This window comes from Epinephelus lanceolatus, chromosome 20 (assembly GCF_041903045.1).
Source record: "Epinephelus lanceolatus isolate andai-2023 chromosome 20, ASM4190304v1, whole genome shotgun sequence".
NCBI classification, from domain to species: domain Eukaryota; kingdom Metazoa; phylum Chordata; class Actinopteri; order Perciformes; family Serranidae; genus Epinephelus; species Epinephelus lanceolatus.
Window position 1 is genome coordinate 1,301,602 of NC_135753.1, and position 27,317 is coordinate 1,328,918.

A 27,317-nucleotide genomic window follows, 5' to 3' on the forward strand; every position below is an offset into this window, starting at 1 on the left:
ATACCTGCATATAGACCTCGGGTGAAACTGGTGAGACCAGTAAAGAAACAGGTGAGAGTTTGGTCAGAGGAGAGCATCTCAGCCTTACAGGACTGTATGGAAATCACAGACTGGAATATCTTCAGAGAGGCAGCAACCCTCAATGACCATACGGATCTACAGGAGTACACAGTGACAGTCCTGGACTACATCTCCAAATGTGGGGACGACGTCACTACCACCAAAATAGTCACTGTGCACTCCAAACAGAATGACAGGTGAGGTTTGCTCTCTGCTAAAGACCCGGGACGCAGCTTTCAAAGAGGGAGATGCAGCAGCTCTGAAAACTGCAAGGAACAATCTGGCTCGGGGAATCAGGAGAGCCAAACAGTGACACACAGCAAGGATCAGTGACAACTTCGCCGAAAACAGGGATCCGAGATGTTTGTGGCGGGGAGTCCAAGCCATCACGGTCACACAGATCTGTGACAGCGACCCCTCTCTCCCTGATCAGCTGAATGTTTTTTTTGCACGGTTTGAGGCCACAAACGTCACACCTACCCAGAAAGCCACACCAAGACCAGAGGAGCACACTCTACATTTCACACCATCCAGCGTGAAGAGAGCTCTGACCCGTATCAACCCCCGCAAGGCTGCTGGGCTGGACAACATACCTGGTCGGGTCCTGAGAGACTGTGCTGACCAGCTCAAAGATGTTTTTACAGACATCTTCAACACATCTCTGCTCCGGACTGTTGTCCCAGAATGCCTTAAATCCGCCACTGTCATCCTCATGCCAAAAAAGTCCTCTGTGTCATACTTGAATGACTACCGCCCCATAGCTCTGACCCCCATCATCATGAAATGCTTTGAGAGGCTAGTCATGCAGCATATCAGAACCCTCCAGTGGTGTAGTGGTAATTTATGAGGTGGGTGTACTACTAGGTAAATAGGTAGGTTACTGATGAGGAAGTGGGCATACTCTTCTATATATTACAATGGCTTTTTAGCTGATAGGTGGGTATACTGTAACTGGATAGAAAAAGAAGTGGGTATACCCCGTATACCTGAGTATACCCTCCACTACACCACTACCTGCCTCCAAACCTTGATCCCCATCAATATGCATATTGTGCAAATAGATCTGCTGAGGACGCTGTATCCAACGCACTACATGTGGCAGTCACACATCTAGAACAAAAAAAATGCATGTCAGGATGTTATTCATTGATTTCAGCTCTGCATTCAACACCATCACTCCGTAACAACTCACAGAGAAGCTGAACACTCTGGGCTTCAGCACACCACTCTGCAACTGGATACTGGACTTTCTTACAGGCAGGCCACAGTCAGTTAGAATAGGAAAGAGAACATCTCCCAGCATCACACTGAACACCGGCTCCCCCCAGGGCTGTGTGCTCAGCCCTGTCCTGTTCACACTACTGACACATGACTGCACTGCCAGGTTCAGCTCAAATCACATCATAAAATTTGCAGATGACACTACAGTGGTCAGTCTCATCACAAACGATGACGACACACTGTACAGAGAAGAGGTGGAGCAGCTGACCAGATGGTGTAAGAACAACAACGTCTCCCTAAATGTGGAGAAAACCAAGGAGATGGTCCTGGACTACAGGAGAGGTAGCAGTGAGCACCCCCCACTTACCATCAACCGTACGGTAGTTGAAAGAGTAAACAGTACCAAGTTCTTGGGGGTGTATATTGCGGTCGACTAACACTACTGCTCTCACCAAAAAATCCCAGCAGCGTCTTCACTTCCTGCGGAGACTGAAAAAAGCCAAATCCCCTCCGTCAATCATGACAACATTCTACAGAGGGACAATAGAAAGCATCCTGACCCACCGCATCACTGTCTGGTTTGGAAACTGCTCTGCGGCAGATAAGAAAACCCTGCAAAGAGTAGTTAGGTCAGCAGAGAAGATCATCGGCGCCCCACTCCCAGCCCTAGCAGACATCTACAAAGACCAATGTGTCAGAAAGGCCACAAACATCATGCTGGACCCCTCTCACCCGTCCCACCACCTGTTTGTGCTCCTGCCCTCTGGTCGGAGGCTAGGAAGTATCAGGGCCAGATCCACTAGACTGTGCAATAGTTTCTTCCCTCAGGCCATCAGGGAAATGAACTCCCTCCACAAGCTGCCCCTCATTCGCTTAGTCAGGGATTGAATTGAACTGCAATGCAAACGCACAAGCACTTTAGATTATATCATGCACCTCACTTTTTTTCACTCAGCACTTTCTTCTCTAAACCTATGCTGCTCTCTGTGTTATTTTCAGGTGTGTGTTGAGCATCACGATCTGGAGAATGTTATCTCGTTTCTGTCTATGCAAAGGTGTATAATGGAAATGACAATAAAACTGAACTGAACTGAACTGAACTTAACTGTAAACATGTAGAAAAGCGATATTTCAATCTGTTTGGTCCGCAATCTGTCATCCACTGCTGCTAATATTATGTTATAAACAAGCACAGAGCTCTTTCCAGGTAATAGCTAATTGTTACAAACAAACTGAAACAACAACTGTTCATGTCTGAACAGTAACTTTACCTGCAGGTAGTGAATCTCCTCAGCAGCAGAGGGAGGGGCAGAGAGGACAGCAGGACTGATACTGACTGATGTCTGTTCTTCATTCTTTCTAAACTTCACTCACTATTGTGATGTCAGGAATATGATTTATTTTATTGACATTTTAGATTTGTTTCCAGTGAGATATTGAGTTGATATTGTGACTTTGCCGTTTTAATATTACTGTTGCTGCTCTATAAACATTTAATTATAAAATATTCAGTTTTAATCCTCTTCTAAATTTATTCTTATAAAAAAACACAACAGTATTAGTTCTCTAAGAATCTCTTTCACATTCTAGCAAAATTTGGTGTTGTAATAGAAATATCCCCAATTGAATTATTATCGAATTGATTCGAATCGGGACCTTGTGAATTGAAATCGAATCAATTCAGGACATCAGTGGCGATACCCAGCCTGAACCATGAACCTTAAGTACAGTACATTCAAACAATGTGACTGATATGTTAGGATTCTATTACATGGCTCAAATGGACACTCAAATATAAATCTTCCAAGATTTTGAATTACAGAAAACATGACATCACTAGACTTCAAACTTGGAAGCAAACCAGGAAAAGTAGTGGTGTAGTAAGGAATAATTACTAGTGGTTTATGTGTGAGGTGCAAAACCACACAAAAACGTGCACTGGCCTCAGAGAACTAATAAAATGTTTTTGCATACTGCTCATAAAAATGAGCATATCTCAAAAACTAAATAATGTAAATATTTCAAATAACATATGGGGTGTTAAGAAATATGTTCTCTATATTTCTGCATTTAAAAATCATTAGGATCATGATGTTTTGTTTGTTAATTTTTGTATTTTTTCAAATGACCCAATTTCAGTACTTTTATTATTATACTTTGTTTATTGACATAAGCTTTTAGCTTAGGTTGTACAGATTTTAGGGATATGGAGCATTTGAAGATATACCAAGAATTTACATCATAATAAGCAAAAACACTAGTGTAGGCACTGGCAGACCGTTTTTATTGCAGAGCTCAAAGGGTTAAATTCCTAGGTCCGAGACCTCTTTGGATAATTTGTCTCCCGCTGAAAACCTCCTGTAAGTCTGAAGCTGAGCACATATCAAGTTATCAGAGAAAATAGGTAAGCACACATGAGCAGGTGCTGGGCTAGCGGCCCATTTGTGACATGCCAAACAGTGTAAGAGAAACTCTTATTTGTAACATGAAATTGTTTAATTCAGTGTTTTTACTGGTTTTAATCACTGGGTCTGTTTGTTTTGGAGAGGAAGATCTCTGTGGATGATTGAGCTCACAGTAAAAACCTCCTGAACAGTCAACACTGAAGGAATTCTAACCAGGAGGAGTTTCAGCTGGTTGCAATCTGAAATCCTCACTGCTAGATGCCACTAAATCCTCCTAAATTGTACATACTGGACCTATAATATCTATTTGTACCAATTTTAATGTGCAGCTGTATGCACTACATGCTCAAATTGAGCTGTGTGATTTATTTTTGTTTGTTTTATTTTATTTTTGTGCTTTATCTTTTCTTTATTCCTTAGTTATTGTTGCATTTAGCCCATGGTCAAAGTGGTGATGATTTAATGATGTGTGATTATGTTTGTTATGTTTCAGGTGGTGTACATCACTGTCGAGGATCTGCACAAAATTGACATCAACTGAAGTATGTGTCTCTTCATTTGTCTTATCCTTGCTAATGTACAACTTACAGTTATGGACCAGTACCAGTTTTGTAATGTGGGAAGGTTGTTTCGAGACAGTGTTAGGTCTGTTGTAAGCATATTTGAAGATGTTTGACTGTGACCTGGTGCAATATCTCTCAGATATGAACGAAATCATAAAATCCACCATTGGTTGTTCTATATGAGACATCGTGCACTGATTGTTAGGGTTCATTATGCTGTATGTTTCAGGGTTAAGTTTTCTGAGACAGACATCTGTTAATCAGCAGTGAGCTTGCTGTAACCAGATAGAAGCCATTTTCATTAATAAACATGGTTCACTTTCTGTATATTATAATTACTTTCTAACAAGCTCTCCACACTTGGTGCCCAGCAGCTGTATGTTTCAACTGTCCACTACACAAAACCACATTCACACATCTGACACCAGTTTGTCCAGTCATGTGGTAACAATACTGTTAAAATGCAATTTACAGTTCATTATACTTAACCCTTTAGTGCTCTCACCAAGTAATGGAAATGGATTTTTTCCTGCCATAGTTTGTTACAGCAAACTTTTTTTTTTTTTTAATACTTCTGTGTTGGCGACAGCTGTGGTCAGAGGCATTACATTTTTTGAAAGTCCAAATTTGGCAGGAACGTCTCACACACACTGCAATGATGAAGTGACCAATGTCAACAGCTTTTTGGAGTCACAGTTTATGATGAGAAGAATATTTTGGTAAAGCAACTTTTACTATGGACATTTTGGCCGATTGGTTGAGCATGTATTTAGAAGCCTCTTAAGCATACACACTATATGGCTACATATAAGCCTACAATAAATCTCATATTGCCTTTGATTGTTACCCCAAAAATGGGCCACATCTGAAGAAAGATTTTCTGCCTCTAAACTTTAGGTAAAAACCAGATAAAATGGTCTTAAATACTGAAGAGCCACCTGCAGTTAGTTTGTTTTGTTTTGGGTTTTTTTTTTTTTGGTCCAGCAGTTTTGGCTGGTCTAGGCATTTGGGGCTCTAGCTTAAGTATCTTTAGTATCTTCACTAAAGATACCTTTAATATCATTTGTGAATGGAACGGAGGCACAACGAGACCAATCAGGGTTTAAGGCCCAGACACACCAAACACCACACCAAAGTCTGTAATCATCATTCAGAAAGGGGAAACAGGAAGACCATCTTGACCTAGTTAACCAGTTAGCACATTAACAACACGATTTAATATTGAAAGAACAGAGCATATTTACCATGTGACAGTAAACAATAACAAAAACCATCAGGCAATCTTTCTCCTAAAGAGCTCAATGTATAAGTAAGGGTTAATCAACTAGTAGGTGTGTTCCAAATGGTTTTAATGCACGATGTGGTGGCAAAGAACTATACTATAGTGGATTAACCCGCTTATACTGTGGTTATTTGCCAAGAATATAGGGATAAAAGGATTCGACAACTTTTGGTTAAAGTTTTGTACTCAAAATTGACAGTTTGTGAAGCAAGAGTAAGTATGTATTCGAATCCGTGTTCTTTTGTTTTTGGCAGAGAAAGTCCGTCAGTATCTTAACTGCCCATTTTGTTGTCTTTTTTGTATTTATCTCATCTTTCTCCTCCTCTATCATTTGAAGCTCTTCAGGTGTCAGTTCCTTGTGCCGTTTTTCACTTGATTTTTTTCTTTCCTTCTCCATTTCTTTTTCTTCTGCGGCATCCCATTCCTCAAAATCCTTGTACTCTCCAAAGAAGTTAAAAGAAATGTTAAAATCAGCCATTTCTGTTTGTTTTTTCCCTCGGAAGTTGTTTGACAGCTGCAGTGGGTTTTTTTTTTCCCTTAGCAGTTGACAGTTTGACAGCTGTGCTCGTTAATGTTGCTATGGTTACAGGCTCGTTAGCGAATGAATTTAGACAGTTATAAAGTTTAGCCAAACTACGTGTGCATTAAAGGGTTTTAATACATACCTGCCGACCAATCAGAAGAGAGTATTCACCCAGACCATGGTATAAAGAAAAAAAGTTTGTTTTGGTCTCACTCCCTCTGGACTAGAGCTCTTTGTTTATTTTGCTGACTTCCATTTCTCTTGTACACTGAGCTGAACTGACAATCAGAGTGATTTTATTCACTGATGGACTCTGCCATCACCAGCGCTTGGATGAAGAAATCATTGAGGTAAATTGTTGAAGAGTAATCTGGGAGAAGGAATCTAAATATATATCGGGTCTTACAGCTGTGTTTAAGGTCCCTGTGTTCTAAGGCAAATTGGTACTGTCTGAGGACAAGAGGTCATGAATTTTGCCTCTTATAGATAGAATTTTGTCATTGAAAAAGCTCATGAAATCATTAATAATAATAACTTTAATTTATATTGTGCCTTTCAAGAAACCGAAGGTCACTTTACAATACATAGTAATGAAACAATAACACCAACAGGACAGTACAATACAACATAAGCAGTACAGAAAAGCAACAAAACTATAACAAACAACAGAAGAAAGCAGAGAAACTGTGTGATGGTACACTGGGCATGAGATGGATTATTGAATTAAAAAGCCATGGTGAACAAATGAGTTTTGAGGGTGGATTTGAAAATGTCCAGTGAAGGGGCATTGTGGATTACAGGGGGGGAGAGAGTTCCAGAGGGTGGGGGCAGCGACGTTGAAGGCCCAGTCACCAAAATTTCGGAGGCGGGAGTGAGGGATGGAGAGTAGGCCGGAGTCAGAGGAGCGCAGAGATCTGGACGGAGTGTAGGGGTGGAGGAGGTCCGTTACGTACTGTGGGGCGAGGGCATGGAGGGACTTGTAGGTGAGGGGGAAGATTTTGTAGGTCATGCGGGACTAGACCGGGAGCCAGTGGAGATGGATGAGGGTGGGGGTAATGTGCTGCCAGGGCTTGGTGCGGGTGAGGACCCTGGCAGCTGAGTTTTGTGCATATTGGAGCCTGTCCAGGGTTTTGTGTTGAACCCGAACAGGACACCATTACAGTAGTCCAGGCAGCTGCAACTGAGTCGGTGAGTGATGGCCGGAGTCTGGAGATGTTTTTCAGGTGGGGGAAAGCAGATTTGGTAACAGATTTGATGTGGGTCTGAAATGAGAGGGTGGAGTCGAGGATCACTCCCAGGTTGCGGACCTCAGCAGATGGTAAGATGGTGGCACTGTCAATGGTTAGGATTAGATCCCCAACCTTCCAGAGCAGTGCCTTGGGGGCCACAACCATGAGCTCTGTCTTGTTGCTGTTGAGTTTGAGTAGATTAGATGTTAACCAGGTTTTTATATCGAGGAGGCAATTGATGAGAGACTGAGGGGGCAGATGGGCAGAGGGTTTTGTACTGATGTAGAGCTGGGTGTCGTTGGCATATGAATGAAAGTTGAGACCATGGCGGCGGATGATTTTGCCTACATCCTTTAGCCCTTACTTCTAAGGGCTAAAGGATCTTATTTTCTTCTAGTTTGCTCTGGCATTGCGGAGGGTCCTCCTACACGTTTTGAGACTGACCTCCCAGACCAAACAAGATTCTTCCAGTTTGGTTAATCACCAGTTCCTTTCAAATTTTCAATATTTGTTTTAATTTTCGGGTTTGGGAGTTGTGCCAAGGGGCTAGTAGTAGTAGTAATAGTACCAACAAATGCCCAGTTGGTTAACAAACTGCCCAGATGTTACAATGGATTCACAGGACCACAGATGATTTATCATTTGGTAAAATCATCACTGATTTCAAGGCTTTTTCCTCTGCATGCTCTTTGTCTTCAAACAAAGAGAGCTAAGTGACACCCATCTCCACAGGAGGTCTCACCTCACACCTCAGTTAGACTCAAGTCCCAAAACTTGATTGGACAAGACCTTTTACAGTGACATGTGACTCTGTGATGTCACAGGCCTTTTGTACAAGATCTGCTCCCTTCCACAGAACTTCCTCTTCTCTGCTCCAACCGAGGAGCAGTGCTCTTCTTGCCCCAGCTGCTGTAGCAGCTGCACCCCTCTTTCCAGCTGGGCCTGGGACAGCAGAAGCCCAAACCCCTGCTCCATAGCCCAAACCACTAAAGGGAGGACAACTGATCACAGACTCTCTTGCAAACACAAGGTTTGCAACTGGCTTTCCAGCAACAAGGAACTAAGTGAGTTAGCACCCAGCGTCTAACTCTGCAAGGACCCCGAGCGACCAGCTTCCTCGGATCAGAACCTTTGGAACAAAGGACACCACAAAGACTGCAGCTGAAACCACACCTTCCCAGCCTTCTTCTGCCGGCTAACAAAGCAGCACCACCAAGTGACTCTTTCCTCCATCCATTCAAGGATCGCTAATGTAACAACTGGGCATAGCTTATCACAGCTTTACAGGCTAAGCAAGACTGTTTAACTTGTTGTATGTGCTTTGATGCTGTTTACTGAGTATTGTTGTGATAGATTGCAGTTAGGTCATTGATTAGTTGGCTTCGCCAAAGCTAAGTGTTTAGTTTGCTAATACTGTTCACAAACAGATTCTTGCATGCAACTAAACAATCTCTGCACTAATTCAGACCGTTTGCAACACACGTCACATTGACACAGACTCATTAACAAACAGGCTTTCAACAGAGCTACATCCAAACAGGCATTTCAAAGTTCCCGCTTCTTTTCCTTTGTCTTCGTCCTGACCACACGGTCAGACAAACACCTCCCCCTTGAAGCAAGCATTGATTCGGCCATTTTGGTATGTCTCTGTTGTCAGCCATTTTGTTTTGTAGGCCAAACGGCTACTTGATCCCTACACCCGCCTTTGTCTTTCTTTGTCTTTTCTCTCTCACACACACACACACACACACGCGCGCGCACACACACATATACACACCAAGCTTGTATATAGTTAGTTAGAATTTGTGTGTTTTGGTTTGTTTTGCTAATCTGTGAATAAATATAATTCTTTGGAATCATGCCTGCTGTCTGTTTAATGTTGCACAAGGGTGAATGAATAGTCAACCTCTGCTGTGTCAAGAACTCCGAAATCCTTCAGGCATTACTGTTAATTTTGATTGTTGTCATTAATCTAATTATTGATCAAACTCCAAATTAATGGTTTAGCCTATTTTATGAGACTGATATCTTTAACTGGCTATCATTTTTCCCTTTACGGGAATGGTGCCCCACGAGGTGATTTAATGTTAATTAAGTCACATTATTTAACATAATTATTAATTATTAATAATAATTATTAATTATTTCTGATAGCCAATTAAACCCCAACATATTTGGTGCCTCCATGTGAAGCCTAAGGTGTTGACCCCAACATATTTGGTGCCACCGTGTGAGGTAAATATATGTTGATTCCCAACATATTTGGTGCCACCGTGTGAGGTAAAAATATGTTGATTCCCAACAGGGCGAATTTTCTTTGCTTCATTTACTTCTTTTAAAGAGGTGCTGCCAAGTCGAGTGTTGTTCGCAGCAAGCCTGCTATCGACAAGGTAATCAATTTGGGAGAGTTTAAAGTTAGTACAGGAAACTTCTGTTACAGAGGGACATGGTATTGAATTTAAAGCCGATGGAATCATTTCCTTAAATTTTGCTACAGCACTATCTGAACACCTAGTATAGTAACTGTTGCTGAGTGGCGTGTAATCAAGTAGAAAGAAATTAAAAGTTATTAAGTAGTGATCTGACAGAGAGGGATTCTGTGGAAAGACCAGTAAGTTTTCAATTTCAATTCCATATGTCAGGACTAGATCGAGGGTGTGGTTATAACAGTGAGTGGGTTTATGTACACTCTGACTGAAGCCAATGGAATCTAATAATCTGATAAACACAAAAGCGAGGGAGTCATTATCAACGTCAACATGAATATTGAAATCACTGACAATAATAACTTTATCTGATTTAAAAACTAAACTGGATAAAAACTCTGAGAATTCAGATAAAAATTCAGAATACAGGCCCGGAGCATGGTACACTATAACAGATAGAAGTGGCTGTGAGGTTTTCCAGGTTGGATGTAAAAGACTAACGACAAGGCTTTCAAAGGAATAGAGGTAAAAATGGCTGAGAGTTGTTTGTGGATAGTGATGTTTCAGTTTTTACAAATCAATATACAGACGCCCCACTGTTCAGATGAATAGGCACTATAAAATATTTTTTCAACCCAATCCCTGGGTCTGTCTAAATGATAATATCTTGTTTTAGATACAGAAAAAGTTTCTTCCTCTTAATAGCCAGATTTCCTCCTTTAATATTCCATCATAGTACCTTAAGCATGTCTGCCATATTAAAATAACATTTCTATTATTTTTTTCTCAACCATCTTGTCTAACCTTGACATATATGCAAGCGAAGGTGAAACCATGTGAGCAAAGACCTGAGTTTGATATCTCCCTGTGTAAGAAACATGTACATATGACACATAAACATAAAAATAGGAACACAGACTAAGTAAAACACATATATGAGAACCATTGAAAAACAGGATGTTTCTCCATAATCTCCTAAACCAAAGCAATGAAATAGTATGTCCGTGAAACTCTGAAGTCCCAACCCGCCAAACAAAAAAAAACAAAAAAAAAAACAAAAGGGTCATCTTATTAATAGTCATCTTCTCTGTAAATGAGGATCACGACAGGTAGTCTTTGCACTTGCATTACTATAACAAGCGCCATTCATCACCCCTTTAAAGTATATTCTGTCCTTACAACATGCTCCAATTGAATGTCTTTTACTTATATTCCAATCCAGAAAAATGAAATAAGGGTAAAACTCACTATTATTTCTATAGCACCTTTCAAAACCAGGGCTACAAGTTGCTTCACAAATTACAAAAAACATCATACAGTAAAACAGTGATCAATGATAAAACATTATAAGAGAAACAACATTAAAATATGTGAAAGACAATTAAAAGTTAATTACACAAATTAATTACACAAATGCCAGTCTGTATAGGTGGGTTTTTAAAAGTTTTTTAAAATAGGGCACTGACTCAGCTGACTTGATACTGAGGGGGAGCTTGTTCCACAGTGTTGGGGCTAAAACAGTAAAAGCACGATCTCCCTTTGTTTTGAGCCTGGACCGTGGAACCTTTAACAGCAGTTGATTCTCAGATCTGAGGGACCTAGGTGCAGAATAGGGGGTTAGGAGCTCTGAAATATAAAGTGGAGCAAGACCATGAAGAGATTTATAGGTGACTAACAGAATTTTAAACTGGATTCTGAAACGGATGGGGAGCCAATGTAATTCTGTGAGGACTGGAGTGATGTGTTCCCTACGATGCGTGTTTGTGAGTAGTCTTGCTGTTGCATTCTGTATTAACTGTAATCGTGAGAAAAAGAGGGTGTGGATGAGCTGTTCAACTATGTTTCTGGGGAGCATTGGTTTGACTTTGGCAATATTTCTAATTTATATATAGCAGGTCTGAACAAGGTTTTTAATGTGCTGATTGAAGTTGAGTTGATGGTCGAAAACAACTCCCAAGTTTCGAGCTGACTGTGTTGTGTTAATTGTTAGTGGTCCAAGGTGAAGGGCAATGCTGTTAGAAATATGATCCGGACCGATAACCAGTACTTCAGTCTTATCTGTGTTGAGGTGTAGGAAATTGGAAGCCATCCAGTCCTTAATGGCAGTGAGGCAGCAGTGTAGAGAGTCCAAATTGCTATGATTTTCCGGGTTAAGTGACACATACAACTGGGAATCATCAGCGTAACAATGGTACGACACAGGGGTGAAATGGTGAATAATATGTCCAAGGGGCATATTACTGTACAAACTGAACAGTATAGGGCCAAGGACTGAGCCCTGCGGGACCCCACATGACATGGGAGCTGTTGAAGAGCTAAAGTTGTCCACAGTTACTTTGAATACCCTGTCTGATAGGTAGGATGAAAACCAGTTAAGCGCAGTCCCGTCTATGCCAACCCAGTTTCTGAGTCTGTTGAGAAGAATTTTGTGATCCCCCGTATCGAACGCTGCACTCAAGTCCAGTAAGATGAGAATGGTGAAGTTTCCAGAATCCGCACTAATCAGGATGTCATTTGTTACTCTGAGTAGGGCTGTTTCCGTGCTATGATTCTTTCTAAAACCAGACTGGAATTTGTCAAATATATTGTTTTTCGTCCATTTTTTCTAAAAGCTGCTTAGCGACCGCTTTTTCAACAATTTTTGAGATCAGAGGTAATTTGGAAATGGGACGATAGTTATGGGGAAGTGATGGATCAAGACCAGGTTTCTCAAGGAGAGGTTGAATACAAGCCTGCTTAAAGTAGTCTGGGACAAAGCCAGATAGAAGAGACTCATTTACAATACTGAGAAGACAGGGGGCGATGACTCCAAAAACCTCTTTGAAAAACCTGGAGGGAAAAATATCAGACTTACAGGAGGTGAGATTAGTGTTGGCCACAATCCCAACCAGATCCCTGTGAGTAATGGGAGTAAATTCATCTAGCAGTGAAGTGGCGAGTGAGGGCTCTGATGAAGGTGGAGGTGAGCCAGCAGGAATAATTGATGTTTTGATGTTTTCTATCTTTTCAACAAAATATTTCAGGAACTTTTCACAGTCCTCTGCAGAGGTGGCACAGACAATAGCTGGGGTGGGGCTTATTAGACTGTTTATGGTGCTGAAGAGAAATCTCGGGTTATGTTTTTTGGTGGCAACTAGGTTGGAAAAATAAGAGTCTCATTTTTTACCATTGAGTTAAATGAAACTAATAACTCCTTCATATGGAGTCGATGAACTTGAAGTTTTGTTTTTCTCCATGTACATTCTGCTCTTCTACATTCTCTTTTTAGTTTTCTAATATTATCATTTATCCAGGGCCTAGGGTTGGAGGGGCGACATGATCTCGGTTTCATAGGGGCTATTTGGTCCAGAGTTCTCAGGCACATTAAATTGATTAACCATGTCATTTACATTATTGCACTGAAAAAGAATTCTGAGCACTGAAGATAGCAGCAAAGTCTGCAGCTGAGTTGTTATTTAAAACACAAGTGTATACTGTTTGCTTAGGGCAAAGACTTGCAGAAATGCAGTTTATATCAAACATAACCATATTGTGGTCTGAAATAGAGTCCCTAAGGAGCAGGGAGTTCATGTCTAAACCCAAGGTAAAAACTAAATCAAGAATGTGGCCCTGTTCATGTGTAGGAGATGATACATGCTGTCTTAGATTAAAAGATTCACAAGATGATAAAAATTCTGATGTAAAACGATTGTCAGGATGGTCAACATGAATGTTGAAATTGCCAGCCAATAAAATATGATCATAACTAAACAACAGAGGAGATGAGAACAGAAAATTCTGCGTGGGGATGTTTATGAAGCTCTCTTAGAAATAAAGTCTCCCACCTCCTCTGGTGAAGTGAAAGTGTGTTGGGTATTGTCAGCCACAACTCTCAGCATGGCCAGGTACAACATGGTGTATTGCAGCCCCTTCTCCTGCAGCCGCTTTTTCACGCCATCAGACTTTTTGCGCCTCTGAATAATGTCCTGTGAGAGATCCTGGAAGAAAGATATCAGCTTGCCTTGCCACTCCACACACTCCTTCTCCCAGGCCGCCCACAGCACTGCTTCTCTGGCTCCTGTAGTGTAAAATGAGCCTTAACTGCAAAGAGTGATTAAAATAACAATCAGTAAGTATTCACCGACATAAGTTGATTAAGTTTGAAATATATGTTGATTTAATATACTCATTTACACTCATTTACACATTGTTTCATGTATTCATGTATTGTACTCATACACACACACACATCTGGTCATGTACTGCATGTAAGCACTCGGGACTAAAATGGAAAGTACTTAGGATTCAATATTTTTAAAAAATAAAGTGAAACTTGGCTTGAACATAATGGTGGGGAAGTTTGGGGAATTCCAGCCTGGACTGATACAGCCTGGTACACCAGTATGAATCATACCCAGGTGGCTCGAAAAGGTTACACAGTTAAGATCTGACTCAGCAAAGGGGAAAACTATGCCACCATTATGTTCTGGCTCAAGTGGGAAGGATTAAGGAAAAAAGGTGGAGATTCAGCAGAATCTTCACCAGCATAAAAGGGAGAGCGCACAGATTATCAATACCCAGGAAAATATTCAATACTCGATACCATTTTCGATACAGCAGCAAAAAATTAAGAGGCATGTCATTTTTTAAATAAAGATCAGAACAGTAACATCAATGATAACAACAAAAAATCCCCCCAAAATAAATAACAACCAGAAACAAGATCTGTCCATACAAATGTATTTATCTACAGCCCTGTTTATTTTCTGTGCTTCTGGTGAATTGGCACCATATTTTCGTTCCTGTTTCTACCTCACTATGTGATCAGAGAACCAGGGGTTACGGGAGAAACCAAACGTTTTTTCAGCTTCAATCTGTGACTTTACAGTTAACATAACTTGACCAAGAAGGAGAGTGATGGAGTGCTGCGGTCACCAGACACCGGACCTGAACCAGTCACCGGACCTGAACCCAATCGTGATGGTTTGGGGTGAGCTGGACCGCAGAGTGAAGGCAAAGGGGCCAACAAGTGCTAAACACCTCTGGGAACTCCTTCAAGACTGTTGGAAAACCATTTCAGGTGACTACCTCTTGAAGCTCATGGAGAGAATGCCAAGAGTGTGCAAAGCAGTAATCAGAGCAAAGGGTGGCTATTTTGAAGAAACTAGAATATAAAACATGTTTTCAGTTATTTCACCTTTTTTTGTTAAGTACATAACTCCACATGTGTTCATTCATAGTTTTGATGCCTTCAGTGAGAATCTACAATGTAAATAGTCATGAAAATAAAGAAAACGCATTGAATGAGAAGGTGTGTCCAAACTTTTGGCCTGTACTGTAATTGTGTTGTCCTGTTAAACTAACATTGTCTATTAATGTTAAAGATGGGCATGACTGCTAAAGTTTTCTGCTTAGCTTCCACATTAACGTTAGTTATATTTTTTGCTGGCGACACCAGCTGCTCAGCTGCTAGTGAGGGGAGGGGCTGTACCTGCCGTCTGCAGCATGCTGTGTTCACTTAAATAAATATTTCCAAAGAGTGCTTTTTCCTTTATCATTTTTGACCAAAACTGGCTGCTCTGATCCTCCTGCAGCTGCGCTGGCCATATTACAGCAACAGAAATGTGTGCATGCATGCACAACGACAACAACAAGCCGGGTTGCAGCGAGGGCTCTGTGCCTGCCAGACGCTGCCTGCACAGCGCATGTCTGTCGGACCCGTCGCGAGCACCCGACAGGCGCTGATGTGGCATGCACTGTTAGTATCGATACTTTTGTAAATTAGTATTGTATCCGGATACAGCATTTGAGTATCGATACTTTTCAGAGTATCGATACTTTTGACGGGGTCTGCCCATTTTTCCGACAGCCCATTGGTCCGACATCCCACTGTTCCGAAGTCTGGTTGTTCCGAAATCATCATGATGCCCTGTGGTTAAGGTCTGGTTAGGTTTAGGCACAAAAACCACTTGGTTAGGGTTAGGAAAAGATCATGGTGTGGGTTAAAATGAAAAAGAAAGTGGAAACACATAAGCCGTGAGCCTGCTTCGCCTCAAGCCTTTCCCAGCTGACCCAGAGCCAGTCGCGGCGCACCATCAAGGCAGAAGTACGCCTGCTGGGAGCCGTTCAGCACCGCAGAGGGCTCCCCAGAGTTAATAACAGGAGGTTATGGTGTTTCATTCTCTCCTCTCTATGACACTTGTATCTCGACCAGTAGCCTACTTTTGTTGCGTTGCTGATCCTCTATGGTACACAAATACAGTAATAATCATATATTGGAACAACGGGACGTCGGACTAATGAGCGGTCGGAACAATGAGAGGTCGAAACAATGCTACGGCACCACTTTTGACAACCCTGTTATGTTCTGGCTCAAGTGGGAAGGATTAAGGAAAAAAGGTGGAGATTCAGCAGAATCTTCACTGGCATAAAAGGGAGAGCGCAGAGAGTGAAACCTCAGTCTTGTTCCGGAGCTTGACTCATGAGTTGTATGTGTTGTTGCTTGTGAACCCATTAACCTCAGTTGCACCTGATTCTACGTGTCTCCAGTGATTTTCTGAGTACCAGCCGTCTGATTCTAAAATATTTTTTAGTAAAGGCAAATCCAACCAAAGAAGTTGAAGGTGAGGCCTGGAGCCAACTGGCCCGGCTTCAGGCATCGATTTTTGCCACATCAAGTGGCGAGCCAGCGTCGGAGGGCGAGGACATCAGACCGGGAGCACTGGACTGCGCACCAGACGTACAGGTGGCCACCAAATAAGGTAAGCAGAGCCTTTTTCTGCCTAAACCAGGTGCGTCTGGGGTGCAGTGCCGGGTGCCGCCCAGATCAAAGGTATTTGGCAACTTCCTCTCTTAAAGAACCTAATTACGATATGATTATTGTTTGAAAATTAATGAAACATTGAGACACAACTAATGTCACTGGAGACAGCTGAGTCTAGTGCAACAGGTGTGACCATGGTGCGGAAAGAGTAAATGTGTGTTGAATGCATTATAACAAGCTGAACTAATATGGGATATAATTTGAGTCATTGTTAAGAGTAATTGCAAATAAGTGTAAGAAGTGTACAAGACGACAAGAGTAACTTTTGTGATTTAAACAAAGAAAGAGATAATTCATAAAAGCTTCTGTGGATACCGCTGTTAGTCTTGCGGTGCCTCTAGCTGAGGTGCTCCACTAGAGAACAGGCCTGCACGGGCAGAATGCTGATAGGTGAATTAAAGAGAAGTCGCTAGGAGCCTATGGGACGGCGACAGTAAAAGAGAAAAAAAGCGAATCGCTAAGAGGCCTACAGGATGGCGATCTAAGTAAGACACAGAGTTACAGAGCGCGCCGCTAAGGGGCCTTACGGGATGGCAGCAACGATCAAACAAAGTGTAAAACTGTATAGAGGGATAGATAAAGTTGTTGTAAATATAGTAAGAGTGAATGGAAAATGTACAAATGTATAAAGACTGACGACACAACAGACTAACGACACATCAGTACTAGAGGAGTGGAGCAGGTGGTGGATGAAATAGAGTAGAAATAAACAGTAAAACATTTATATGAGATAAATATTAAAATAGAGAGACTAACATAAAATAAAGACTGGGAGCAAACGGGTATCATATAAAATTACATGGAAGAGGGAGGCAGTAGTTAAGACGAGATTTGGGCTGAGGAACACTGCACAACAGAAGGTTCTGTGGAAACCTGAGGTATAAGAACACACTTTTGGTTAGAGAGAACATATATAGATGACGACGGTGTGGAGCAGTGGCAGGATGAGCAACTGATTCGACTGAAACTTTGGCTAATCACTAAATTCAGAAATTTGAGACAAGTACAGGAGGAATTTCCAGGCGTGCCGTGGGAGACAATTTTGCGCGACTTGTGGATTCCCTATTCACTAGACCCGCTACTGCAGTACCTGTGCAACAATTATAAGAGCGGACCAGTAGCTTCGCTTCCTCTGAACCAGGTGATATTACCAAGTCTACAAGACGGGGTAGGATTCACCCCCACGGTTGCAAATTGTTGTCGTGCCCAGAAAGGTTGAGTGGGAGACAGGAACTTTTGGCTGTTTAACCAAAGTCCCTCAAGGAGACGGGTCACATAAGCTCAAATATAACCTGTGGAGAGAAAAGAAATATAAAACTGCTATCACAGTAGGGAAAATAATAGTGTTAATACGCACAAAAGCAACAGACAAACAGCCAGAGATCCCAAGGGCGAGCGAAGTTAAACAGGGCTTCATGGGGGCCAACCAGGGAAAGATGGAAAAAGGGGTCCTAACCCCTGTGGAGGTAGTAATGCAGCAACAGTCAAAAGAACTGAATTCAACGCTGTGTAGATTAATGGCACAAAAGAAAATCTGGAAAAAATTGCTGGCCCAAAGATGGTACCTTCAATCTGGCATGCTGTGATGAAGTGGAGACAGAACTGAGACATACTGAGGCCAAAGACACAAAGGCCAGCTACAAGAAAAAGAACACAAGGGCTAAGGAAAGGGAAGTATTGGGGTGGTTCAGACAAGCAGGGGGAAGGAAGCAAATGGTGCAACTAGAGGACAGGGAGCACACAGAGGAACCACAGACACACAGGGGCGTGGTACCCACGGCACTATCCCTACCAGCAGCACCACCCCCGTACCCACAGGACACACCACAGCCAGAGGCAGGACAGTACCCACTGAGGGAGGAAGGAGCAGTGGCAATGAACGGCCAGCTGGAAGGAAAGTTTACAGTGACACTGGCTGATATGATGAAGACTGAACCCAAGAACAAAAAGCGCAGACTGGCCAGACCACATAGTAGACTGACAATACAGTCACTTCCACCCACTGACACGGACTCAGAGGAAGAAAAGTGGACAACTGACAGCAAAGCCTCAGAAGACGAGACAATGGACCCCGAGAGGGAGCTGGAGCCTATATTACGGCAAAGGGACTCATGCTGAGACAAGGAGAGTCAGTGTGGGCCACAAAGGGAGGCAGCAGTGGCAGAGCAGGATGGCAAGGACCACAGCTGAGACAGAGAACAACTGGAGAGAAGTAAAGGGCCACACATGGAGGACGGTGAGCAGAGGCATCCCAAGACAGGTAGGTCTAAAGCCCACAAGTTCTGCAGAAATACAAGCACCCCAACAGTAAGAGCGCGAGACCCAGCTGAGCTGCACAGGAGGGATCGAAAGGAGGAGGAGGCACTGAGAAGAAAGTCAATGGTCGACCTAGAAAAACAGATAGGGCTGGAATGCCTAGAGGCGGAAATTGATGACATGACCCACGAGATGTGCCGAAGGAGGATTCCCACTGACCCACCGCCGACCAGAGACTGAACAACTGCCATCCGGCAGACTGATGGTGAGGACCGATGCCCAAGGGCCGGTACCTCTAGATGGTCACTGCCAGAAGACGTATGGCGGACAGACCTACTACAAATCTGGGATGAGACTATGAGAGAACGTGACCAGAAACTGCAACGAATGGCCCAAGAGATAGACCAACTGGAGAAACAATTGGGCAGTTCAAAGGCTCCCCAACAAAGAGAGAGTGAGCCCCCAGCAGGCGCCTCCAGAGAGCACATCACAGTGCAACTTCAGTGTACCCTAGAGACAAGCATAACAGAGCCAGCAGGCAAGACACTCGCTGGGAGAGGGCGTGAAGGAAAAAGAGATAAAGGGTACCTGAGCGAGGGTGGTAATGGGATGACTCTCAGAAGAGGAAAGACAGTCAGGTTGCCTGCCCTTTCTGATGATGACAGTGACACAGAGACAGGACACATGTGCCCCATACTGACAAGAGCCTCAGGACGAACCCAATACAAGCCATGGCCCTTCATGGACATGATAGGTCTGGCCGAGCGCCTGCCAGTCCTCACGGATGGGGCTGATAAATGGATAATGGCATTAGAAGAGACCACAGCTGGCATACGTCTGGCATTGGGGGACGTTAAAGCTCTGCTCACGTATGTGGCAGGAAAACAAACCACCCACGACATGTTTGTCGAGGCTCGTTTGGGCCATGCAGCGACTAGCAACACATATGATGATGAAGACTTTGGAACGCACCACAACAGGGTGTGGCAGCAGCTGAGGAAACAATACCCAGAAGAGAGAGACCCATCCAAGCTGGAAGGAGAGACACTGAAAGATGACGAATGTCCATCCAGGTTCCTGCACAACTTCCAACAAAGATGGAAGGAAGAGACGGGAGAAGCATGGAATGCTAATAAAATAACCCAAAGTCTATTCAAGATGATGGCCAAAAAGGCCATGTCTGAGAATGTGCAGCGACGCTTGGATGGCGTGGTGGGATTGATGAAGATGGAATTGCCAATGTTCTCAGAACATATCGCCCATCACATGGAACACTATAGGAAAGAGAAGAAGAAACAAGAGGATGACAACAAACAACTGGCCAACAAGCTGACACAGCTACAATTGGGAGAACTGAGCAAGCTTGCCAAAAAAGAAAAAGAGAAAACAAAAATTCAAGCTCCCATCATCATGGCAAACCAGGCAGCTCCTCAACCTGTCCAACACCAGCTGACGCCCCAAATGGCTGAACAAACAGCCCCCACAGATCCGAATGCAACAGAATATGCCAGCCCTGTCAATACACATCACCACTACTACTACCCATGCCAAGCACTGAGAAACAACAGCCAGCGGCCCCCAAGGGGATGGGGATGGGGCGGACTTAGGGGAGGTACAGCAATTCGTGGAGGATGGAGAGGGGGCCCAACCTTCCAATCGGCCCACTAGCCACCCCAGCCGCAGGCCTACCAGCAGACCGCACCCTGTCACCCACCAGGCCCACAAGAAATGGGCACAGGTTATCCTGGAGCAAATCCTGCTGCACCAGACAACATGTGCTGGGGATGTGGTCAACCAGGCCACCGACGAAGGGAATGCTCTGTCAACCCATGGACGGGTCCAGCAGAGAACTGGCCCAGCACGCAGCAAGGGCGCCTGTGGTAGGGCTGCCCAGAGGAGCCAGAGAGGGAACTAATGTCACGAGTCATCTCGTTGCAGCCACATGACGAACCAACCATACCTGTTGTCATACACGAACGTGAATACCCTTTCATGGTAGACACAGGTGCTACGTATTCATGTGTCACAAGTAGGGTTGGGACTCGTTAGGATTTTAACGATTCTGATTCCTTACTGATTCCTTCTTAACGGTCCGATTCCTCTTACCGATTCCTACATTATATTCATTATACCTGCTATACTTAAACAAGTATATAATAAACACAAATGCAATCATACAAATACAAAAACTTTATTCTAACTGTTGCACAGTACAATTAGATGAAAATACACATCTGTGTGTGGTGTGTCGGCTATTTCAGATTTAGAGCTTGTATCATCTCCCTGAGAATATATAACAACAAAAAGTGATTCTCTGATTTCTACAGTAACACTATTACCTCAAATTAACCACAGCAATGTAATAAAAAATACTTATATGCATTCATGCTTGGGCACTGTTATTTACGTGACAACACCTGAACAGAACACACACACACACTGGCTGATTGTTTCTACCTCTCCCCTCGCTGGAAGCCTCGGACCTCCCGCTGCCCGCCTCCGCCTTGATTAAACGCTGAAAATAAAATAAAAGAGGGAGACGAGTTTTCCTATTTTACCTTATTTTGTTATATTTCTCCCTCTCTCCTCGCTGGAAGCCTCGGACCTCCCGCCGCCCGCTTCCGTCTCAAACACGGAGGTCTCCCTCTCGCGGAGCACCCACGGTGCACGCCCAGCCTGTTAAATAGCCTGTAACCATAACAACTGCGTGACACAAACTCAGTGCTTTAGTAATTAAATAACGTCAGGCTCGGTCGAGTTCGGACAGAAATATGCAGCCCGTGCCGCACTCTAATGGAAATGCACGTGACGTTGTTTTTTTTTTACAATCTAGGAACCGTTTGCAGGAACCGTTACTCCAAATGTGATAGACCCGGTTCCAAAAAGGAACCGGATCCGGATCCCAACCCTAGTCACACGGCAGAGTATTTTATTTGATTATTTGTTGCATGTATATTTGCTATTAGTTTGTTTCTTCATTATGTTTGCATGTGTAATTCCTTTTTTGCATATTTTGCATGTATATTTATTAGTTGCTGCGTTTTCATTTTGAGTGTGTTAAATTGAGTTGGACTGTAGCTTTTTATGTAGTGTCTTTTCTGCCATAGTGCACACCTCAGTGGTAATTGCTTGATTGAAAAGAACGATGGACAGCAGGTGGCAGTGAATCTGCAGCGGGACGACGGGGTGTTTCGCCAGAGGTCGGAAGACGTGGGCTGGGAATGAGTAGACCCACTGTTGTATCTACGGCCAGATACTAGGGTTGTCGGGCAGGGGCTGGAGCCTCAGCCCGGACGTGTGAGTAAACGTGCTCTGATACAACAGTTGTGCTAAAAGCTAATACCGAGCTAGTGGTGACTTCCTGCACTATAGATAAGTGCAGTGGCAGTAGCAGTAGTAACTGTGACGTATACCTGTGTGTTGTGAATTGGCACTGCCCAGTCTCTTCTACCGGTAGGATTACGAAGATATGCTCGGAAGCAGCGACGTGAGGCAGCTGCAGCGGCGGGGGACGACTGGTTGGACTGTGGGTTTGACGGCTGGGTAGCAGTTGGAGGACGGATTGGTAGCAAACGACACGCTTTGGACTATGTATTGTAATACATACATTTTATTACATTTTTTTTTTTATCATTCTGGGGCCTCTGTTTAGCTTTTATGGTGTGGCCTAAGGCTGTTTTATTGTGTTTTACTGGCTATGTTTTAACTGTTTTTATTTTGTATTTTAGTGCCAGACCTGCTAAAAAAGAAGTATATTTAATCCCTTGGTTTTAACAGACAATTTGTGGCTTTTAGTCGTGCATTTGTAAAATAAATTATTGTCTGGCTGATGCTGTCTTTATCCTTGGTGAACCATACACTGCTCTCCCTTGAGAACCTGGCTTTATAAAAAAAAAAGGTGCGTACTTTAATCCTATAGAGTCCCTATACTCTTTGAACCCTTGGTGGCGTTGTTGGACAACTCATAATAGTAGTCTAGCCCGACACATGCATTGGGAAAGAAGGCTCCAGGTTCCCCCTCTCCAACTCATCCATAAAAACAGTAGGCTTCTCTGGGAAATCACAGGTGATACCACTTACGGAGCCCATTCCAATGATCATTGCAGGAAAAGTCATACTCGCACCCTTGCTTTATTCGGCCCATACTCCATTAAACCTATTGGGAAGAGACATATTGTGTCCACTCAAGGCTAAGATCATGTATACTCAAGATGGACTATATTTGGACTTCCCTGAGGACCCCCCGCAAAGCATGATGCCACAGCTGCTCCAAGACACAGTGGAAACACAGCAAGCACTGGTCTATTGGCTTCAATTTACACCAGAAGAGTCCTATCTCAAACAGGCCTGGACTGAGTGGGAATCGTGGGTCAGGTTACACTTTGACACAGCACATACTCCCACTCTACCACTGCACTGCACGCTCATGTACTATGCAGATCAGACTCACGTAGATTATCAAGAATGTTGGGATGCAGTACTCAACAGAAAACCATGTCTGGTCACAAGCGAAGACATATACTTGGGACCACAGGGCGCTGCCGCAGCCGTCCGCCTCCCAGAAGATTTGTCTGGGTGCTTCCAAGTGCCAAATTCCACACCACACGTCACACTGTTAGTGGCGGAGGGTTATGAGTCTCATCATCTGGGTCCTACGGTGAAGTATGCGCTGCAGATGCTAGAGTGGTTACCCACCAAAAACAAATACATCCACATTTCTAAAGATAAGCAATACATCAGAATCTCAGTCAAGGTAGGTGATGAGGCAGTTGCAGATAAAGTACTGGTAGATGGAAGCACACCCACACATATGGTAGTTGCAGCCGAACATGAGCAGTTGCTAAGCCAAGATCCACAATAGTTGTGGACAGCTCATAAGACAGATGTAGGGCTGATTAAATCATCCGATCCTGTTCATATCACATTGAAGCCATACATTAATCTGCCATACCAAAGACAGTATCCTCTCAAGCAGTATGCTATTGACGGTATCAGGCCAATGATCAGAGGACTGGTGGAGGCGGGAGTCTTGGTTAAATCCAGGAGCCCCTGCAACACACCAATCTTTCCCTTCAGAAAACCAAATTCAACAGACTATCGCCTAGTACATGACCTAAGAGCTGTTAACACAGTGGTGGATGTAGAGACACCACATGTCCCAGATCCACACACTTTGCTTTCAAACATACCACCGGATACCCAGTGGCACACAGTCATTGATTTGTGTTCTGCTTTTTTCAGCGTGCCTCTACATCCATATTCTCAGTATCTGTTTGTGTTCACATATGAAGACCAGCAATACACTTACTGTAGACTTCCTCAAGGTTTTTCTGACAGCCCTTCAATCTTTAACCGTGTGTTGACACAAGACCTAGCACATTTGGCCGTGCCAAGCACGGTATTGCAATATGCAGATGATTTGCTTGTCTGTAGTTCTACAAAGGAACAATGTCAAAAAGACTCTATTGCAGTGCTCAAAGCTCTGGCAGAGGGGGGGCATAAGGTTAGTAAGGATAAATTGCAATTTTGCCAGCAATCAGTAGAGTACTTGGGCAGAAGGCTGAGTAGAGATGTATTGCACCATCTCAGCTAGAAGCAGTGATCAAGGCCCCACAACCGCAAACGGTGGGCCAGATGCTGTCTTTTCTGGGCGTGACAGGATACAGTCGACCGTGGATTTGTGACTATGCCAGCACTTAGGGCTCTGATAAGGGCAGCAGGACAAACAAATAATACAGCACAGTTAGCTTGGACAGAGGAAGCAGAAGGTGCGTTTCAAGCTCTAAAGGTAGACATGCAGTCCGCTCCAGCTTTGCGTGCTAATGCAAAACACACCCACGGGAAAGCAGCCATTGACATATTACAGCACCAAGCTGGATAACATCGAGGCAGGATTGCCTCCTTGTTATCAGGGGTTAGCAGTGGCTGTTTTTGCATTCCAAAAAGCATCGTCACTGACAATGGGACATCCTGTAACTCTGTATACATCTCACCAGCTGCATGCCCTACTGACAGGTCCAAGATTCGTTTTAACACAAGCCCGACGCACGGGCTATGAGGTCATATTATCCACTCCTGAACTCAACATTCAACGTTGTACCATCATTAACCCTCTGCGGTCCAGAACCGCGCCGGCGCGTCAAAATCACGTGACCGATTTGAGACGACGTAGCAGCAACACGCAGCCTCGCTGAGTCTCCATTTCATTTTGTGTGGAAAGTGCAAACTTCAAACTTTGTACCACTTTTTAAATCGTCTTGATAGGCCATATAAAACCGGACTTATGATAAATAATAAACGCCATGATTTTCCTGAATATTTTTGTCACGTTTGATCCGCGTTTGATGCAGGAAGAAACGGTAAAAGCGGGCTGTTCGGCCCGACGAAAGTGCTGAAGGCAACAGCAAAAAAAACAAAAAAAACGACACCCCCTTTCCTATTGGTTGAAAAATGCACCACGTCAACCAATCACAAAATTGTATGGCAACACACATCATTTGTTGCTGGGGAAGAGGGGGAAGTTGTGGGAGTGACGGCAGCGAGAGAGACCGCGATCGCGATCACAGATAGAGTTGGGATTTGTGACGTTTAGCGTGTTTGGAGTGTATAGTTAGTGTGTGGTGTAGTGTGTTTTGGAAGAGGAGAGAGGAAAATGAGCCTCCAACGACCGCATTGAGCGGTACTCGGAGGTCCGCACAGAGGAGCGGACGGTGTGGCAGGGCACGCCCAGCAGGTCCGGATCTCCGTTTGCTCAGGCAGCAGAGCCACACAGTGTGTGTCACTCCTCCTGTTGTCCTACTGTTGTGTCCTCCTCCTGTAGTGTGTTGTGGTGGACAGGAACTGTTTTTCAGAGTGGCACGAATAATTTGTGTAAGATCACGTAGGAGAAAAGCAAGCACTCTCAAAATAAATCCCCTAGAAAGGTGCATGGCCAAAAACAGCGACAAACACAGACATTTTGACAGAAAGTCTTCTTCTATGAAAAAGACTTTCTGTCAAAATGTCTGTGTTTCTGGTACTGCCACCCAAGTTGGTTTATTAAATTTACCAAAAGGACATTTGTGAGTGCTGGCATTTTTCCCTTTGACAAATAATTTGTGTGACATCTGATTGTTTTGTAAACGCCTGAGGCATTGCTTGCATTTTAATGTAAATAGTTATATATAACGGTGTTGTTTGCTAAATTAGGACATATGTTTTTGAAGTTTACAATTTATATTTTTATTCTAAGTTACACAAATGGTTCGTTAGACATGTTTGTGGTTTTCACAGTAAAAAATCTAACTTTTTCCTACTCGGATTTTATGTTTTTTATGTGATTTTAGGTCCAGTGTGTTAATACAGTATGTCAAAATGAAAAAATAACTGTAAAGTCACACAGGTGAGGTTGTGCTGAAAAGAATGATACCAAACAAGGCAAGGTAAACAGTTTTTTTAAGGTGAAATTTAAAGGTAAAATGAAAACTAGTCAAAAACGGCCAATTACCCCCTAGACCCCATTTAACCTGGCTACAAAAATGGTACTACCAACAGAAGATATGCCACATGATTTTCTTCATGATACGGAGAAATTCATGCGAGCTCAAGAAGATTTGCATAACCAACCAATTCCAGCTGACCTTACATTGTTTGTTGATGGTTCTTGTTTTTGAGACGCCACAGGTAGCCATGCAGGCTACGGCATTGTCCAACTCAACAATACTGACCAAACCTTCATGACAATACAATCATGTAAACTTGCTCAGCCATGCTTAGCCCAACTCGCAGAGATAAAAGCTTTGATAGCAGCATGCAAACTGCGAGAGGGAAAATCATTGAATGTCTACACAGACTCAGCATATGCCTATGGTGTATGCCATGTTCGTGCCAACCTTTGGAAGCAGAGAGGTTTCCGCAGAGCCGATGGCACTCCTGTCACTCATGGGGATGCCATCCTTGACTTGCTAGAAGCCATGTTCCTTCCCACAGCTTTAGCTATAATCAAATGCCCAGCCCATCAAACAACTGACTCTCTAAGAGCTAAGGGCAATAACTTAGCTGATGCAGCTGCCAAACAGGCAGCGGTGGGTACCGTAATCGCACCCATACTAACCATAGAAGACTGTGCTCCCCTCACCACTCTATCATCTCTCATAGCCACCGAAAACAGTTAGTGAAGCTGAAAAACAGCTATGGGTTAAAAGAGGTGCCATCAGACCAGTCACGGAGGTCCAGCAAATGGCATTTGGAAGAGTAGTCATGGCCATTTTGTCTTGCCCACCTTGTTGTTAAGACATGCAATTATTTGGGCGCATGGTAGTGACCATTGTGCAAGGGGGGAGATCCTACGACGGTTGCAAGCAGTATGGTGGTCACCATTTATGGCTGCCACAGTAGACAGAGTTCTAAGTGAATGCAAACACTGCGCAAGGTACAATATCAAAAAAGTTTTCACGGCTCCACTGGCTCACATCCCACCCCCAGACAGTCCCTTCAGACACCTCATGTTAGACTACATAGACATGGGACCGCACTCTAGAGTAAGGGGAATGAGATATGTCTTAGTAGTCA

The 27,317-nt window shown here is 43.5% G+C and overlaps 1 protein-coding gene across 4 annotated transcripts in view; it reads left to right on the top strand.

The window, feature by feature from the left end:
- Positions 1-27,317, top strand: part of LOC144458931 (uncharacterized) — a 131,911-nt gene that overhangs the window by 100,932 nt on the left and 3,662 nt on the right. For 2 of the 4 annotated variants that reach the window (XM_078162779.1, XM_078162778.1), the window contains exon 5: positions 4,180-4,572. In XM_078162779.1, coding sequence (XP_078018905.1) covers positions 4,180-4,227 — 48 coding nt within the window. In that variant the 3' untranslated portion in view covers positions 4,228-4,572. Of the gene's footprint in view, positions 1-4,179; positions 4,573-8,139; positions 8,403-27,317 lie in introns of those variants that run through there. The other 2 variants (XM_078162780.1, XM_078162781.1) reach the window with 2 other exon arrangements.